We start from the raw sequence: 19,227 nt of genomic DNA, 5'->3' as shown, positions 1-19,227 counted from the left end.
AAAATGACACAACAAAAGAAACACAGAAAACAAAAGCGAAAGTAAAAACGAAAGTACACAATGCAGCTGCTGCCCCGCTTTGGTCGCGGATCCCACTTACTTGGGACTATTTCCCGCTTTGATCGCGGATCCCACTTACCTGGGACTACGGTGCACCCCCCTGACTGCTGAAAGTTCTGGTTCCCGGGTCTGAGCACCACTTGTCGCGACTTCTTGCCCGCAAGGAAGACGCAACACTCAGGAATCTTCTTTCAGTAGTTTATTTCAGGCCCTTGATAGTTCTTCATTCCAGCCTTAATAAAGCATCTCAAGCCCCAATGCAAAGCAGCCACGTGGAGCTTTCTCATAGGGTGATGAAAAGTCATGCGCCAACTCTCCCAAATAAGGAGTTGTTTGTCACAGACCACAGCGGAGCCAGCGCCATCTTGTAATGGCGACCATAATTTGCATAAATGGCAGAAGCGGCTCACCACATCCCACAGGGATAGTAGTCTCTATTGTATAGAACTGCATAGATTTATGTTTACTTTATTAAATAAATTTAATGATAGTATTTAATGTTATATTTTTATATTAAATAATATTTACTTGCTAACAGTTGCTTTTTAAATCCATTCTATAAAATAAAACATAGGAAAACACACTAAGTAGAGGTAGATTTTCTTGAAGTAGAACTTAATAAATTACAAAGTATTTACCCTCATTCCTCCTCCTATACCCCTTATTTTCCTGTCTTTGTTTCTTTATAGTTTGGTGTTATAAAATTTATTAAAATAATGCTATTTGCTAATAGAAACAGCAAAGAAACAAAGAATTACAAGCTATGTAAAATCCTATCTAAACCCCAAAATGTCTAATAATGTACCAATATTTTGTGAACTAAGTTTTCAAAAGTTTGTTCAGAGCTAACATTACTCATTAGGATCACACATACATAGATTCACTTTCTTCTCCATAAAAGCCCTAAAAGTTAACTCAAAGCTCAAGGAAGACCATACACACAATATATTAAACTACTGTGAAATAATTGGCAATTTTCACATATCAAAATTGTGCTTTTGCATTTGGTATCTTTTTCTCAATCATGAAAAATTCTTTTTGAATGTAATATACATAGCAAAGAAGATAAAAAGTTATAAACTTGTAACAATGGCAGTAATAAATTTTTGTACATATTTCTCATAAGCAATATGCTAGTTATTGAACATATATAGCATGAAATATCTACTATGATAATAATCAAGACCAGACAAAAAATGCATGTCAGCTCTATGGTAACATACCTAGGACACTCCAATCTACCCATTCTAAAAATTACATAATACAGTCAGAAATGAATGTCTTAACAACTACATTCTTTAATAAGAAATACATTCAATAAAGAATGAAAATACTGAGAACCAAGGCATCCAGATTTCAAAAGTCCTGCTTCTTTTCAGTTGATCCAATATTTTGTGAACTAAGTTTTCAAAAGTTTGTTCAGAGCTAACATTACTCATTAGGATCACACATCTATTATTTCATACATAGATTCACTTTCTTCCCCATAAAAGCCCTTTGATAAACATATAAAATATCCAAGTTTAACATTCCAGATGAAGCTGGATCAAATGTTGGTCTCATATTTGACTGTCACCTCAAGTGTTTGAGTGTCACAAATTTATTCAACCAACCAAACAAAATTAAAATCAAATGGCACAGGATATACTTTAAATAAATCAAAACAACAGCATGTGTAACAGAGCATTGATACATTAAACCAAAACTAGCTGAATACAAAACAACTGTCTATTGCATTGTAAATAAACTGAAAATCATTCCAAGTGAGACAAGCTGATGGAGAGGTCACCATGAAAGTGTCAGCTGAGCTTCCTCCTAACCTTGAATGTGAAGCCATGAAAGTATGAAAGAGGGAAGGAGTTGATGAGCTGAGAGTCTACTGTCACTTGAGATTTGCCACATCTGGTACTGAGCAATTAATGATTTATTTAAGTGATTAGATGTAGGCATTATAAGCAAATTGTTTCAACTATAAAATTATCTGTACTTTCTGAGAAATTGTAAGCCTAAACTAAAACATAGTTCAGTATTCATATGCACAATGATGCTAATTTTTCACTTTCTTTTAAATATCTACTATGATAATAATCAAGACTAGACAAAAAATGCTTGTCAGCTCTATGGTAACATAGAAAGAACATATGTGGGAAAAAGGAGGAACATTATTAAAGCTAACAGAGATGGATTATGCAAGTTATCTGGTATGCTATAAACAAGTCTGATTAAATTTGGGTCATTTAAAAACTTTTTTTTCAGAATGGAATTTACAAAAATTCATATTTGTGAAAAAGATTGCTAGGTATACTATTATCTTCAGGAGGAAAAAAGTACAATACATCCACCTATCCAAAAAGGAAAAAAACCCTTATTTTGTCTGTCAATTGGTATTCAGATCACACATAATTTTAAATCTCAGAATACTTTGGTTTGACATTGAAAATTGTAACAACTGAAAGTACTCTGAAGGAGGAGCTGATCTTACAAGACTCCTGACTAGATGACCATGAAGGAATGTGAGGCACTTTATTTTCTTTAGACTTTTTGTAACACTTAAAAAAAATAATAATACAGATAACAATACTATTTTGGTCTTTTGTTTCCTGACAACCACAAGAAGGAAATCATTTAATGAAACAAAAGTTTCTTTTTTTTTATAATGAAAGTACAAAATGCTACATTTCACACACACACACACACACACACACACACACACACCACATTTCTAAACCAGCACCCTTGTATGATGTAGGGCAGACAAGGCTGGACATGAAGAAATTATCAGGAAGCAGGATTATTGGCTGTAGCCAGTCCAGAGAGGAGATTTCATCTAAAGAAATTCATCCCTCTGAACCCAAGTCTAAAAATTTTTGGAACTTTATATTGGGTGTGTAGGTAGAGGAGGGACTCAGAGGCTCACAATTTGCAGAAGTCTATACAAAAGTAGGATTTTTTTTTAATGTAGTGGGTAATTTAATCCAGGCCTGAACACAAAAGTAAACCAAGGACACTACAAAAAATAGTGCTTGGGAAAGGGACAATTCCCCTCCCCACCCCCCACACACACTTGTTTCCAAGAAAAACTAATTAGTACCATTCACTCTTACCTTTTGGATTGTAAAGTACCTTCCCTATGATCTAACTACTTTTCCTTTGAAGTGTAAATACTCCTGTGAAGGATCCAGGCCCAAGGCCTGTCTCTCTGATTGCACTCTGCTTTTGTAATCATGCTTCTTGCCTGAAAACTCTTACAAACAATCACGTATCATTTTAGACTAGAAAATTTCTGACTCTACATAGCCTATAAGTATCCTGAAAAAATAGTAAGGATTTACTATTTTTGCTCAGAATCTGGGGTGTTAATCTCCTCTGGACCCACGGCCAAATTTAGTTATTGCAATAAAGAGCAACTCCTGTTGTTAGGAAGCCTAATAACATTTAAACTCTTTTGTAGAAATTCTTCCTGATAGTCTAAGAACAATTATGGTGAGGGTCTCTGGAGAAGCTTAAGATTTTCTGAGAAGGAAGGGTTGCCACTATATGTACAGTACAAGTATCTTCTTTTTGTTGTTCCACTGCACTACACTTTTATCTATGATTTCATTATATGTGCACAGTAAATAGTCAAGTATGGATTTTTCATCCTTAATGATTTTTTTTTCTATACAGGGAGTTTAAAAAATATTCGAATAGTTTATCCAGGATTGCGACACATAATGAATGGATAGACTTTGTTCTCAAAATTTTATTAAGGAAGTATAAAATAAAGGTTCCATAAGTGTAACTCAAATATCCATCTTTTAAAAAATAGTTTTGCAGTTTTGTTCTTTGCTTTCTATGTTTACTTAGAGTTTTTGCTTTCTGGCACCTGTCAGATTTCCTGTGGTTATTACCTTTGGCTTTTGGCATTTCTTTCAGATCTCTTACCATCTCTTGCTTAATTTTTTTTGAAATATTTCCTTCTCTTTGACCTTCTGTTTCTTGTCAGGGCCAACCCTTCACTGTGTTTCTTCTCCTTTACATCTCATTGTTGAAGTGAGCTACCAATGTCTGCTTATTCTCTCCTGATTTAAGTCCATCCACTTCAAAGTTTCTCTCATTCTGATCATTAATCCCCCTTTCATAGTTTTTCTCATCTTTCTTGATAAGTTTTCCTTCAGTTTAGGAGAAGTACATTACCCAGAAAATTAGTCCCTCTGAGACTGAGAACTTCTGTGTTTTGCAGTGGGATCACTCAGTTCTTACTTCTTTCTTTTCCTGAAGTATCTTTAGGGAACTGGAATTCATGTATTTCTGTCACTCCTTTTGATATGAAATTAGTTATATAAATTTTTATGAGCATCAAGATTCAGCAAATCTTTTCCAATTTAACAGTTTCCCTCTGAAATTTCTGTGCAATGCTCATGTATTTGCCACCTGTTTTCTGCATTTGCTATATCTGGACTTCCCCCATTCTTCAATTCTCTCGAATTGCCTCCCTTGTACCTAGTCTTTCTGATTGTGATCCCTTTACCCCATTATTGTTTCTCCTCATATGGCCTTTCTTCGGATACTACTGCTACCACTTTACTGAAACCTATAGCTTCCCTTTAAGTAGATGTCCTTTTGTAAACCCTTTAGATAAATTAGTTTTTGACCATTATATATCTAGACAATGATTTACTTTCCATTCTTTTTCATTTTCTTTTCTTCATTGTTATTTCACTCTAAAAAAATTATTGACATTCAGTTTCTTCTGGGTTATTTTAGTCACAGAATTTCTTTGTCTTTGCGTCACTTAATTTTGGGGACAGGCTGTGTTCCAATAAAATTTTTTTATAGACATTGAAATTTGAATTTTATGCAGTATTTATTACTTACAATTGTACATTAATCTTTGTTGACAGCACGTGATACATAATGTTAGAATTGCATCTACCACACATATACATTGGGAGTGATCAAACCATGTTGATTAACATGTCACTCCCTCAAATACTCATCATTTCTTTGTGATGAGAGCATTTGAAAATAACTAATTATTTGCTGAGCATGATGGGAATTGCCTGTAATCCCACCTATTCAGAAGACTGAAGCTGGAGGATGGCAAGTTTGAGGCCAGCCAAGGAACTTAGCAAGATTGTTTTTACTGTCTTTTGCCCATATCAAATCCTCTTCGTTTTTCAGCCTAGATTTTAACATCAATCCTAATTTTTAACTTACATACTCAGGGTCTGGTGTTTAGAAAGTACATGGTATCTTCAACTCAGGAACTTGGAAAAGATATGGCAGAGAGGATAATGAGTTAGAATCAAACTACCTCCTGGGATTTCCCCAGTGCTTATACACCTGAAATAAATAAAATTGTATAAATTTTTCTGGTTTCAGGGGTCTCACTCCATAGATGGCTAACTCCAAATCTCTGTGCCTGAAGTGAGGCAGAACATCATGGTAGAAGGGTGTAGAGAAGGAAAGTAAATCAAGAAGCAGAGATTGAATCATTTGATTTTTTGAGTTGAGAATTTTCTCTTTCTAGATACATCTATTCTCAGAGAAATTTGTAGCTGTGGGGAGGCATTTTTTAATTATACATGGCTACTGAATTCTTTAGATTTCCAGACTTGCAAGTACTGGATCATGTCCACTTTGGCCCACAGTTTTGTACAAATGCATTTTCTTGTTTTAACCATAAACAGCAGGTTTAACTTGATGCCTTATCTATATCACAGCATCCCAAAGGTTTGCTCTTAAACCGTTATCCAAGTTATACTGAAAGGGTACTCTGTTAAAAATAACATTTGTGGAGAAAATGATTCTCAAATTTCTTGGCAGATTTTATACATATATGTATATATTCATATATATGTTTGTGTGCTAAACAAAGCAGACATATTATTTCTAGAACAGTATATAATCTTTAAAAAGATGGAAATTCTATCATTTAGAAGAGCATTTATGAACCAAAAAGACATTATGCTAAGTGAAATAAGAGGGGAAGGAAATGATCTCCCTTAGATGTGAAATCTAAACCAGTTAAACACATAAAAGAATACAGTACAATGATAGTAGCCAGGATTTAGAATTGGTTAAAAAAAAGGTGGGGGGAGCTGTTGGTTGAAGGTTGCCAAGTTTCATTCAAGCAAGTTAAATAATATCTGGAGAGCTCTTCTCCAGCAAGTTCACTACAATTAGTGATATTATATTTGTTGAGAGAGTAGAACTTAAATTTCTCAACATCTTTGGTCCCCCCCCCACACACAGCAGGCAAATATGTATATGTTTTAATTAGCTCAATTGTGTCAATTATTTCACAAGGTATTTATACACCCAAACACCATATTGTACTCTTTAAAATATGCATTTTTTGTTTGCAAATGTTATCTGAAATAAAGATAAAAATGTTGCAACAAATGCTAGATTTTAGTTGTTTTATTTGTTTGATAATTAAATCATTTTAGAAGAAATATTTCAAAAGAATTACATATCCACAACTCACTATTTTAAAAAACTAAAAGTTCATAGCAAAAAGTCAGTAGAACAGAAAGAAGCCACAGGGGAGGGAGGAGAGGAGGGAAAGGGGAAATAATGAGGATTAAATTAGAGTGAATTATATTCCATGCTTTCATAATTATGTCAAATGAATCCTAATGTTATACATAAAAATCAATTTTTTAAAAAAATCTATCTGTAAGTATAACAAAAGTTATATTTTGAAATAATTGTTCACAAAGGGGAATGAAGGGAAGATAGAATGAATTGGACATTACTTTCCTATAAACACATATGAATATATAACCAAATTAATTCCAAGTCATAAAAATTGGAAGAATAGGATGTTATATTCTATATATGTATAATATGTATATGTATAACATCAAATATATATGTATAATATAGCAAAATATACCAACTATATCTTATTAGTTATACATGACTATCAAAATATAATCATGTATAAATAACAAGAACAAAAAATAAATAATTGGAAAATCCCTTACAAGCTCAACTCATATTTGAAGAAATAGAAAGATCATCGTTCAAATTATAAATTTTTTGTTATCTTGAAATTGCAGGGAATGATTGATGCTGCTTTCAATAAAGTTGCTTAAAGTAAACATTTTTATGCCATAATTATCAAATTTAAATAAATAAGCAAAAAAAGACATGTTTTATCAAGCTAATATTAAGAAAGTATTATCTTCATAGTATATGAAGATTGGTGCCAAATATATTATTTGTAGTTTTTAAATTTATGTGGCTTCTACTGTATCTTCATTACTTGTATTAGGCTGCATGAATAATAAAAGATTTCAGGGGTAAAAGGTTCATAATTCAGTACCTATAACTATTTTTCACATCAATTTTGTGCAAGGATTTCTGTATTTTCTTGTTGCCTTGGGATTCTGTCTTAGTGTGTTTTGTGCTAGTTATTGCATGGAGGCTAGTTATTGCAGAATACTGTTACTGTAAAGAACACATTTATTTTTTTTTTCATTTCATTTATTTATTTATTTTCTCTTTCTTTTTAAGTGCACAATAATTACACAAAGTAGTTGGTTTCATTGTTTTATGTTTGTACATGCACATACTTTGATCAATTTCATTCCCATTATCTTCCACCTCCTCTGATTCTCTTTCTGTATCCTGCTGGCCTTCTTTCTATTTTAATGAGGTTTTTTGTTTGTTTGTTTGTTTGGTTGGTTGCTTTCTCTAGCTTCCATACTTTAAAGAAAACTTAATGCCTCTCAACTTTTGGAGTGTGGCTTATTTTGTTTAACATAATGTTCTCCAGTTCCTGCCATGTTTCTAAAAATGATGCAATTACATTCTTTATGGATGAATAAACTTCAATTATGCATACATTCCACATTAAGAACCGATTTCTATAACAGAAATTACAAAGCCCCTGAATGATGCTGGTGTCCTCCCACCTGCATGGACCTCAATCACTTGCTGAAAGCAAGGACTTCCAGGCCCTCCTGAGGATGTAGACATCTCTGTGGACAAATAATGTGGTGGAAATGTGGACCTAGAAGATGGATCCCCTCATCCACGTCCCGTATGGGTGGTAAATTTGGGTTTCCTCTTCCTGTAAGGGGATGGCTAGGAAATAAATCTAAGAAAATCCATCTCCATACCCTTGGGACAGGACAGCCTGTCCTGCTGATGCCCCTGCATCCAGAAGAGGTGGCCTAAACTGGCCCTAGCTCCAGGGCAGGTGCTCACCCCAGGCACTCACTGTGATGACATTGACAAATGTGGCTTTGCCAGAGTACTGCAGCCCATCCCCACCAGCATCAGCTTCATCTCCTCCTTCCAGAACAGTCAGCAGAACTAAAGCCAGAATTAAAGACAGGCAGTCAATGTAGGTAGGTAAATTGGGTCAAACTGAGAAAAAAGAGGCTGGTTTAGGTCCAGAATGTTAGAGACTTCCCCTGAAGAATTGAAATGTTAATGCCTTCATAGCCCTTCCTCCACTCTTATCAAGATAACCTGTCCTGCTCAAACTTGTGCTAAGGTAACCTGTCCTAGGAATTGATCCGCCCTACAGGGAGTTGTAAAAGTTGTTAATTAATGCAGGCCCCCTTCCTGTCTGGATCACTCTACCTTGACCCTTCCAGCCCATCTGCTTCTCACCTTTTGGCCATCTCACTAGAGCATCTACTGGGCCTAGTCACTACACAGGAAGGAGAGAGAGAAGAGGGAAGAGAGGAGAACAAAGAAAATCTAAGATGTATAAAAGAGGCAGAACAGTCTCACTTCTTGGCATACCAAGATTCCAGCAATGATCCCCTTTTCCCTCCTGGGAGAAGTCTGTATTGCCTCTCTTTAAATAAACCCTTCTTTATATGCTTGCCTCAGCTTGCTTCTCTGTTGTTATACATCAACACGTGAGGGAGCAGAACTTGGCACTGATAACTGGTGGTATCAGAACTAGTCCAGCTGTGGGGAGAAGAGCCCAGCATGATGGCTGTGGTAAGGAAGGCAGGCAGCAACATTGGTGAGGACTCCCACATGAGCGGACCTCAGCCCTGACTTAACCCCAATGGCTCCTCAGGCTGATGCAACTCCAATAGACATAGGAGGGCTGTGATTGGAGCCTGGAAGCTGAGCAGGTCATATGACTCACCCTAAGCACCCCAGTTGAGCCAGGGGCTGCAGCACCACATTTCGGGGCCTTGCCTAAATATAGCATTCCACACCAGGGGCTGTGCCTGAGCTTCTCTGTACCCTGCACTCCTTGGTTGAGTCATTGAAGGTTCATTTACCCTGCTTTTGTCATTCATTCATTTACTCATTAATTCACTCTTTATGCACTAATTCAATTTTTATCTAGTATTCATTGATAAAGTACTCTGAAGGAAGACATCAAGATTTATGGGGGCTTAAATTATATCATTGTATATATAACAACAAATACCACCATTTTGTACAACTATATTGCACACAGAAAATATGAGGGAAAAAGACTGGTGGAGGAGGTTAGCATAGAAGAAAAATCTCTGGCTCATGCCTGTAATCTCAGAAACTTAGGAAGCCGAGGAAGGATTGAAAGTCTGAGGCCAGCCTCATCAACTTAGACCCAAAGGAACTTAGCAAGACTGTGTCCCAATATTTAAAAAAAAAAAAAAAAAAACTGATAAGGGCTGGGATGTGGCTCAGTAGTAAAGTGCCCCTGGGTTCCATCACCACTACCAAATAATAAAATAAATTATTATGTGCCCTCAAGGGGGATATTATGTTGCTTTAAAGAAGAATAAATCAGAAACTTGTCTCTAAACCCTTGGAGTAATGTCCAGGAAATACCTTCAAGAAAGAGAAACTCAAGTTTCTAACCATGAATACAATGATATCTTTGATGTAAGATGGGAAAATAAGAACATATATGTAAATATATGCACATGTGGTATTTTTTGTGTAAGACAGGAAGATATGAATACATATGGAAATACTTGGCATTTCCATAATGAAATCCTGGGAGAATAATAAAAACAGTTTCCTATGGCGGGTGAACTACATGGAATGCAGGAATGAAAATTAGACTTCTTCAGGAAATTTTTTATATCATTTTGATTTTTCAGCCACATAAAAGGGTTGCCTGTTCAAAAATATAATTTAAACTACGTTTAGTGGTGCACATCTGTAATCTCAACAACTTGGCAGACAGAGGCAGGAGGAACACAAATTCAAAGCTAGATTCAGCAACTTAGTGAGACTCTGTCTCAAAATAAAAAATGAAAAGGTCTGGGGTTGTAGCTCAGGAGTAAAGCGACCCTGAATCAGAAAAAAGAAAAAAAAAAAGAAAGAAACAAAAGAGAAAGAAAGAAAGAGGAATTTGAGCAAGTCTGGTGGCTTGTGCCTGTAATCACATCTACTTGAGAGGCTAAGGCAGGAGGATCAAAATTCAAGGCCTCAGCAATTTAGTGAGATTCGGTCTCAAAATTAAAAATTAAAAGATCTGGGGTAGAGCATTTATGAGTCTATATACAAATAACAAAATTAATTAAAATATCTGCAAGGATTTTGACTTTCTTAAAAATCCCCTTGGGCTAGGTGAATTGGCACATCTGTAATCCCAGGGACTGGGGAGGCTGAGGCAGGAGGATCACAAGTTCCAGATCACCCTGAGTACTTTAGTTAAAGCCTTTCACAAAATAAAAAATAAAGGGGGCTGGGGTGTGGCTCAGTGGTAGAGCACCCCTTGGGTTCTATCCCTAGTATGCAAATGGGGGCACCCCTTGGCTGGGGAGTAGCATTTTGTACAGTGTTTGCCTAGCATGTGTGAGGCCCTGGGTTAGATCTTCAGTAGTCAGAGAGTGGGGACAGCCCTCATGCAATTAACTTCCCAGTGGAGGAGATATAAAGTATAATAACAAAACTGAACACCAAAGAAAACTGAACAGGAAGAACAGACAGTAGTGGACTCTATTCCCTCAGTGGGAAAAGTTGGAGGAAGTGAGAAAGAGAACCAGGCAGAAGCAAGTTCAAGACTAGGCTCAGCAATTTAGTGAGATCTTGTCTGAAGAAAATAAAAAATAAAATGGGCTGAGGATGTAGTCAGGTTTCAAAAACCCCTGCATTAAATCCCCAGCTTCCCCATACCACATAAAAAAAAAAAAGATTCACTAAAGCAGACCTGTGGAGCTTTAGCATGGGAGGATGTCATGGGTTCCTGGGTTGAATTGTGTGCCTCCCCTCAATTCAAAAAGGTCTGTTTCAAGGCCCCAAGCAGCTTAGGGAGACACTGTTTCTAAATAAAAATATTTAAAAACAGGGGCTTGCATGTGGCTCAATGATTAAGCACCTCTGTGTTCAACATCCAGTGTCAAAAAATAGGGAAAAACCCCATTTTTAAAAGTCCTATCTCCTTCTGGCTGTGGTAGTGCATACCTATAATCCCAGTAAATCAGAAGCCTGAGGCACAATGATTGCAAGTTTGAATCCAGCCTCAGTAACTTTAGGGAGCTCCTCAGCAACTTAGTAAGACCTGGTTTCAAACTAAAAAGGACTGAGGATGCATCTCAGTGGTAGAGCACATGCAAGAGGCCCTAGGCTCCATCCCCAGAACAACCCTTTTAAAAATGTGATCATTTTTGGAAATATGATCCTACTGGAAGAGCGTGATACACTATGACTTGTGTCCTAATAAAAGGAAAAGAGACCAAACACCCAAAGGAAGAGGGCCATGTGACAAGGAAGGTAAGGATCAAATTATGGCACCTGTAAGCCAGGGACACCAAGGATTTGTAGCAAATACCAGTGGCTGACAGAATGAAGAATTCTCCTTTAGAGACTTCAGAGAGTACATGGCCCTGTGACCCTGAAATTGCAGACCCCTAGCTTTCAGAACTGTGGTGTATTTTGGAGGTTTTAAGTGGTCCCGTTAATGACACTTCCTTCTGGCAGCCTTAGGAAACTAATTCAAAGAGTAAAAAGCAGGCTATGGATTTCCTTTAGGTAGTGATGCTTGGTTGGGACTAGGACATTGAAAACATGTAGGTGTTGGTTACCACACAGCCTGCATTGTAGGAGAAGAGACAGACAATGAACAAGTGAAAAAAATAAGCTAGTTTTATTTATTTATTTATTTATTTATTTAGGTGCTGGATATAAAACTCAGTGCTTTGTACATTTAGGCAATGACGGTGCCAATGAGTTATATCCCCAGCCCAAGCTAATTTTAAATTTAAGAATTAAACATTCTACAATGTGCAGTTATTATTCTTTCTACTTCTAAAATAATTAGTCAATACAAAAACCACTGTTTAACTGAAATTTGTTTTTCATATTTAAAAAACTATGTTTTTCCTGGGTTCAATCCCCAGCACCACAAAACAAAACTATGTTTTTTTTTATCATAAAAACAAATTGGTTATAAAAAATTTAAAATAAAATAGCCAGGCATGATGGTGTACAACTGTAATCCCAGCAACTCAAGAGGCTGGGGCAGGTGAACTGCAAATTCAAGATCAACCTGGGCAGCTTATCAAGACCCTTGGAAATTTTGCCAGACCCTGCCTCAAAATAAAAATGAAAGAAAGGACTGGGGATGTAGCTCAGAAGTAAAGTTCCCCTGGGGTCAGTCTCCTGTGAAGAGGCAGGGGGAGGAGAGAGGGAGGAAGGGAAGGAAGAAGAAGAAAGAAAGAAAGAGGTAGGTATTAGAAGATAAAAGTAAACCATCTTTAACCCTGCATCTCTCAAATGATGATCAATTTTGTTTCCTGGCTTTGTGTGTGTGTGTGGTCCTGGGAATTGAATCCTATGGAGACTCTACCACTGAGCTACAAGTCCAGGTCTTTTTATTTTGAGACAGGATCTCTCCAAATTGACCTGGGTGGCCTCAAATTTGTGACCCTCTTGCCTCAGCCTCCCAAGTAACTGGGATTACAGGCATGCACCAATGTGCCCCATTCTTAAGCTTTCTTTTATTAACAAAACTGGGAATATATTGCAAGCATTATTGTATAGATTCATTAATTTACTTAATGTATAGTTAAATGAATTTCCTTAACCATAAAGATAAAACTGAGTATGGTGACACATGCCTGTAATCCCAGTGTCAGAAGAGGCTGAGGCAGGAGGATCTCTAGTTCCAGGTCATCTCAGGCAACTTAGTGAGACCCTGTCTCAAATTAAAAAAACATAAAAAGATCTGGAGGTATACCTCAGTGGTACATCCCTTGCCGAGCATGTATGAGGCCCTAGATTCAATCTTCAGCACTTGTGAGGAAAGTAAAAAATAAAGAAAAGTGTTATCAGTTATTGTCTGCATTGTGGAATAATATGTTTTTTAATTAAAAATAAAAATAAGTAAAAGGGGTTGGGGATATAACTTAGTAGAACAAAGAAAGAGCAAGCAATAAATACTCAAAGCTCATCATTTCGTAATTATTTTTCATTGGTTTACTGCTATCTATGTTCTCAAAGCTACTTATGTGTATTGTATCTGTGAGACAGAAATACTATATAATGGAGAGCTACTGAAATCTCTTCTCAACTCTGTGTTCAGTAATGTCATATTGGTGGTTTGAAATTGGCCATAATGGGAAAATTATACCACAGAAATTCACAAACACTAGAAATCAGAATACCCTGCAGGGCTTCATGGCACAAGCCTGTGATCCCAACTACCTGGGAGGCTGAGATGGAAGCATCTCAAGTGCAAGGCCAGCTTGAGCAACATACTGTGACCCTCTTGGACTAAGAAATAAAAAGATTCTAGCTCATTGGTAGTAAAATCAGAGTTTTGAAATGAATCTCAATTCATTTCAAAATCACGTTGTCAGGTGGGATAAACCTTACTGTTTCTACTCTTCATCGCTTAGCCTTTTCATGTCTTTGCTATTCTTTCAGTTTTCCCTTGAGTGATGGCATATCAAGCAGGTGGGAGCAGTAGGAGAGAACCCCAGGGAGGGAGGAGTGTTTATATCATTGACATTATTCAATGTTGTCAGCATAGTGGTAATAACAGGAAATCAGCAGACAGGCTGTTGGTTTATTATTGTGTCTGACTTCTCTAGGATAACATACCCACTTCTTACTGTAGCTGCTCTACTCCTTGGTATGGCTTTTCCCTGTGTGCTGATTTTTTTCCTGCCTCTGGTCACTGTTATGTAACAAAACATCCATTAAATCACTGAATGAATTTCAAGTTCAGAATTAAATATGTCTCATTTTAGGAACTTGAAAAAACAAAATAAATTTCAAGTAAATATTTCTCCTGGTACCGGCTAGGTACTGTAGCACATGCCTGTCATCCCAGCTACATGGGAAGGTAAGGCAAGAGAATTGCAAGTTTAAGGCCAGCCTGGGCAACTTAGTAAGACCCTGTCCCCAAATAAAAACCAAAAAGGGACAGACTACCATGTAACTCAATGGTAGACCACTCTGGGTTTCAAATTCCAGGCCTGAAAAAAAAAATCTGATTCCCAGTTGCAGTGCAGACTGGATGTTTGGGAAGGGACAAAGACTGGCTGCTTCCATTTCCTGCTATATTACTTCCTTAGGGCTGCTGTAATGATGGACCATGACAAATTTAATGTGTCCCAGTTGTGGAGGCTAGAAGTTAAAGATTAGGTTTAATGGTTTTGAATCCTTTGGAGGGTTGTGAGGAAGCACCTGAACCTGGCTTTTATGCAGGAGCATGGAGGTTTGCTGGTTATTTTTGGCATTGCTTGGCCTGTAGATGCATTATACCAATCTGCCATCATCTTAATATATGTTATCTGTACTCAAATGTCCCCTTTTTATAAAGACACCATCATACTGTGTTGTGGCCCATCCTAAAAGACTCATTTTAACTTCACTGGAAGTTAAAATATATGTACACACACACACACATGTATTGGAGACTGAGCCCAGGTGGGTTTACTACTGAGCTACATACCTTGTCCTTTTTCTTTTGAGACAGGGTCTTGCTCAACTGCTGTGGGTGTCACTAAGTTTCTGAGGCTCACCTCGAACTTGTGATCCTCCTGCCTCTGCCTCCTGATTTTCCGGGATTACAGATGTGTGACACTGTGTTTTTGTCAGATTTTTCTTTGCTGTATCAAAAGACCTGAACATAACAACATAGAAGTTTATTTTGGCTCATGGTTTCAGAGGTTCAGTCCATGGTTAGCTGACTCCATTGCTCAGGGTTCTAGGTGAGGCAGAACATCATGGCAGAAGGGTATGATGGAGGAAAGCAGCTCAGAAAATAGCAATCAGGAAGCAGAGAAAGATCCACTCAACAGAGACAAAATATACATTCCAAAGTCACGCCTCCAGTGACCTACCATCTCTAGCTACAGTTATTGCCCAGTTAAGCCATATCAGTGGATTAATCCACTGGTTAGGTGAAGGCTTTCATAATTAAATCATTTCACTCTGAAAATTCTTGCTTTGTCTCACACATGACTTTTTGGGGCATACCTCATGTCTAGATTATTTAGGACCAGCTTCACTTGACTCTGTAAAGATCTATTTGAAACCTTATTTTAGCCAAGCACCATGGCATACACATCTAATCCCAGTAACTCTGGAGGCTGAGGCAGAAAAATCACAACTTGAGGCTAGTCTTAGCAACTCAGTGAGCCCCTAAAGCAATTTAGCAAGATCATGTCTCAAAACATAAAATTAAAAAATGGGGGACGGTGGTTGGGGTTGAAGCTCAGTGGTAAAGCACCCCTGGATTCTATCCCTAGTACTAAAAACACAATCTTTATTTTAAATAAGGCTACATTTTGAGACACTGAAATTTAGGACTACAGCATACTGTTTGGGAGGATCATAATCCAATTCTTAACACCAGCCTAACAAGCTAATTCTACTCAGGGGGAAGAACATATAATTTATCATCCAAAACAGGATCCTTTTGAGACTGAAAGGGAGAGGTGTCAAAAATTATGCCAGAGCCAAGCGTATGGTGGTACATGTCAGTTCTGACACACATTTTAGATTTCTCAGGCAGGAATCTACTGCATCCCCCAGCATCTTTAACTAGTTTTTTAGAGCCTCTTTCCCTAGGTTTAATATGACAGGTAGGCATCTCCCCCTACCCCCACAAAACACACACACACACACACACACATTCTTCTCAATTGAGGTGAGAGTGAGAAGAATATTCATCAACAACATCTTCCAAATTGTTTTTCTATAATTCCCAATTTGTCCCCTTTCTTTCTTTCTTTCTTTTTTTTTCTTTTTTTTTTTTTTTTGGTGGTGTTGGGGATTTAACCCAGGCTTCATGCATGCTGGGTTATGCTACAATCTCATGCATTTTATTGACTTGTGACATTTACTGCCTTGGTGCTTGGGCCCAAAGCAGAACAAAATGGTTTTATTTTAACCCTCTTGAACTACATTATTATTAAACTGAGGCCCTCTGAAGGGAGGGTTTGCTTGGGCATAGTTGCATGTTCCTGTAATCCCAGTGACTCAGGAGGCTGAGGCAGGAGAATGGCAAGTTTGAAGCCAGTCTCAGCTACTTAGTGAGGCCCTTAGTTATTTAGCAAGATCCTGTCTCAAAAATATGTAAGAAGGGCTTGGGATGTGCCTCAGTGGTTAAACACCCTTGGGTTACAATCCCTAGTACAAATGATAATGATGGTAATAATAATAGCAACAAAAACAACAAAAAGAAACATGTTCAAGAGCATAAAGAGAGCTGATGGCCACATTAAAGGTGGAATGAATTAAAAGATGGCCTCTGGGTTGGGGTAGAAAGATGTGTGGATAGGGCTTGAGATGGTTTGGAATAGAGGCTATGGTTTGTGTATGTGTTTCAAACATTATGAGCTATATTATTTGAGGAGTTAATTTAAATTACAATGCTTGCTTTGGATATTAATTAAATTGCAGCTTGTTGATGGCCTCCTCAGAAATTCTTAGGTGGACATGAGGAACTAGCATCCTGTGTCATTTTCACCTAAGGTCACTGTGGATGGTTTCCTGGGAAAATTTCAGGTGTCAGGTACTGCTTAAAAGAAGAAACTTATGATTTTCATACCTTTTTCATTGTACCATGTCATATTGGCACCATGAAAAACTCAAGGTACCCATGCTGAAGGAGCCACTGTTTCACTTAAAATGGTTGTAGATTTTCTGTTTACCCAACAGGACACTACATAATAAGAAATAACAAGCTTGACTTTCAGCAAAGGATCACAAAATGACCATCGCATAAAACATGATTAGTAACTAACAAATAAATTAAAAACATGCACAGATATTTTTCCAGATCATTATTGTTGAGGCAGAACTAAATATAATGTTTACTTCTATAATACCAATGACAAAAATGATGAAACATCCACATGACATACAGTAGGAAATGAGTGGCCCCTAACCCTGAAAATCTAAGGACCATGTATGAACATTGCTACGATATGCTGAGTTTCTATGGCATTGAACAGTAAAATCCTGGTGGATATTTTGACACAATAATTCAAATTACCTCTCTCATATTGAAAAAAATATTTATTGGGAAATATTATTAAATATATACTGTTATAGTTAGACAAGAGAAAGTAGTAGGTTTACTGTTATGTAGCACTGAGTATGCATAAAAATAATGTCATCTATTTTAAATGTTTTTATTATTGCATTATAGTCAATTGTAATAGTGGGGTTCATTTTGATATATTTTTCTCCGTTTCAATCCCCAGTACTTCCCCTTTGCAGCTCTTCATCCGTCCTCCTAGCCCCCTTTTCCTTCTATTGGTTTTTCTTCTATTTAATTATTGATTTTTTAAAAAAATGTTACATTATGCTTATATATAAATGTGGCATTCCTCATGATGTATTCATCCATGCACATAGCACAATTTGGTCGATTGCAGGTGCTTCCCTTTCTCACCCCTCTTGCCTTCTTCTCTATTCCCTTCTTAAACTGTTATCTTTTATATTTTCATAAGATCCCTTTTTTATTCCCTATTTTTTCTAGCTTCTGCATATTAGAGAAAAAATTTGGCCCTTGACAGTCCCAGTCTTGCTTACTTCACTTATCAAAATGTTCTCAAGTTCTATTTACCAGCAATTGACATAAATTAATTCTTCTTTATGGCTGAGGAAAACTCCATGCTGTGTATTCTCTTCATCCATTCATTTGTCAATGAGGAGTTAGGCTGGTTCCATAAGTTTGCTATTGTGAATTGTGGTGCCATAAATATAGGGATGCATGTATTACTATATTACAGTGATTGTAGTTCTTTTGGACAAATATCAAGGCATGGGATAGCTGTGTCATATGATTATTCCATTCCTAGGCTGTTGAGAAATCACCATCCTGCTTTCCACTGTGGTTGTACTAGTTTGGTGTCCCACCAACAGTGTGTAAAAGTATATTTTCCCCCACATTGTCATCAACATTTATTGTTATATGTATTCTTGATGATTGACTCATTCTAACTGGAGTGAGATGAATCTCAGTGTAGTTTTTATTTGCATTTTCCTGATTGTTAAAGGTGTTAATTTTTTTTTATATTTGTTTACCATTTGTACTACTTCCTTTGAGTAACTATATTTAATTAATTTGTCCATTTATTGATTTATTATTTGTTTATTGGTGATAATTTTTAAAATTGTTTATATATTCTGGACATTAATCCCCTTTCAGAAAAGGAGCTAGCAAATATTTTCTCCCATTTTATAGACTTTCTCTTTACACTCCTAATTGTTTTCTTTGCTAGGGAATAGAAAAGGTATCACAGACACAAATACACACACACACACACACACACACAGTAATCTGATCCTTTCCAAAGTTGTCAAAACACATGATTGAGAAAATGTAGTCTTTTTAAAAAATGGTGCTGGTGAAATTGGATATACATATATAAAAGAATGAAACTAGATTCCTATCTCTCACCCTGCACAAAAGTCAAAACTCAAAGTAGATTCATACAGGCCAAGAAATAAAACAAAGAATCAAAAAGTGGGATGCCTGAAAAGGTATGGTGTTCATCCAAAACACTACAAGAAAGAATTTTTAATGTTTTCATCACAAGGAAGGGCGAGTATTCAAGAAAATAAATATGTCTCTCCAGAGATAAACATTACAAAATACAAACATGTTTAGAAATCTCACAGAATTTTGGTATCTGTTAAATTTGTGTAAGCTTCATGTGTCAACTAAACATGAAGCATAAAGGGTTTTGGAAACATGATCTATGTGTATATAGATACACAAATATTTCTTTGAATGTATAT

At 36.6% G+C, this 19,227-nt stretch overlaps 1 protein-coding gene and 1 gene segment (V, D, J or C); both read right to left on the bottom strand.

The window, feature by feature from the left end:
- The window catches only part of LOC107159025 (immunoglobulin lambda-1 light chain-like), a 738,922-nt gene that overhangs the window by 507,268 nt on the left and 212,427 nt on the right, over positions 1-19,227 (bottom strand). The window contains exon 3 of one of the 39 annotated variants that reach the window (XM_048785811.1): positions 194-201. The exons of the other annotated variants lie outside the window; for them this stretch is intronic. Coding sequence (XP_048641768.1) covers positions 194-201 — 8 coding nt within the window. The remainder of the gene's footprint in view (positions 1-193; positions 202-19,227) is intronic. 39 annotated transcript variants of the gene reach the window in all.
- The window catches only part of LOC107159024, a 587,419-nt gene that overhangs the window by 501,641 nt on the left and 66,551 nt on the right, over positions 1-19,227 (bottom strand).

This window comes from Marmota marmota, unplaced genomic scaffold (assembly GCF_001458135.2).
Source record: "Marmota marmota marmota unplaced genomic scaffold, marMar, whole genome shotgun sequence".
NCBI lineage: Eukaryota > Metazoa > Chordata > Mammalia > Rodentia > Sciuridae > Marmota > Marmota marmota.
The sequence above is the reverse complement of the archived record's forward strand: the minus strand, read 5'-3'. Positions and strand labels throughout refer to the sequence as shown.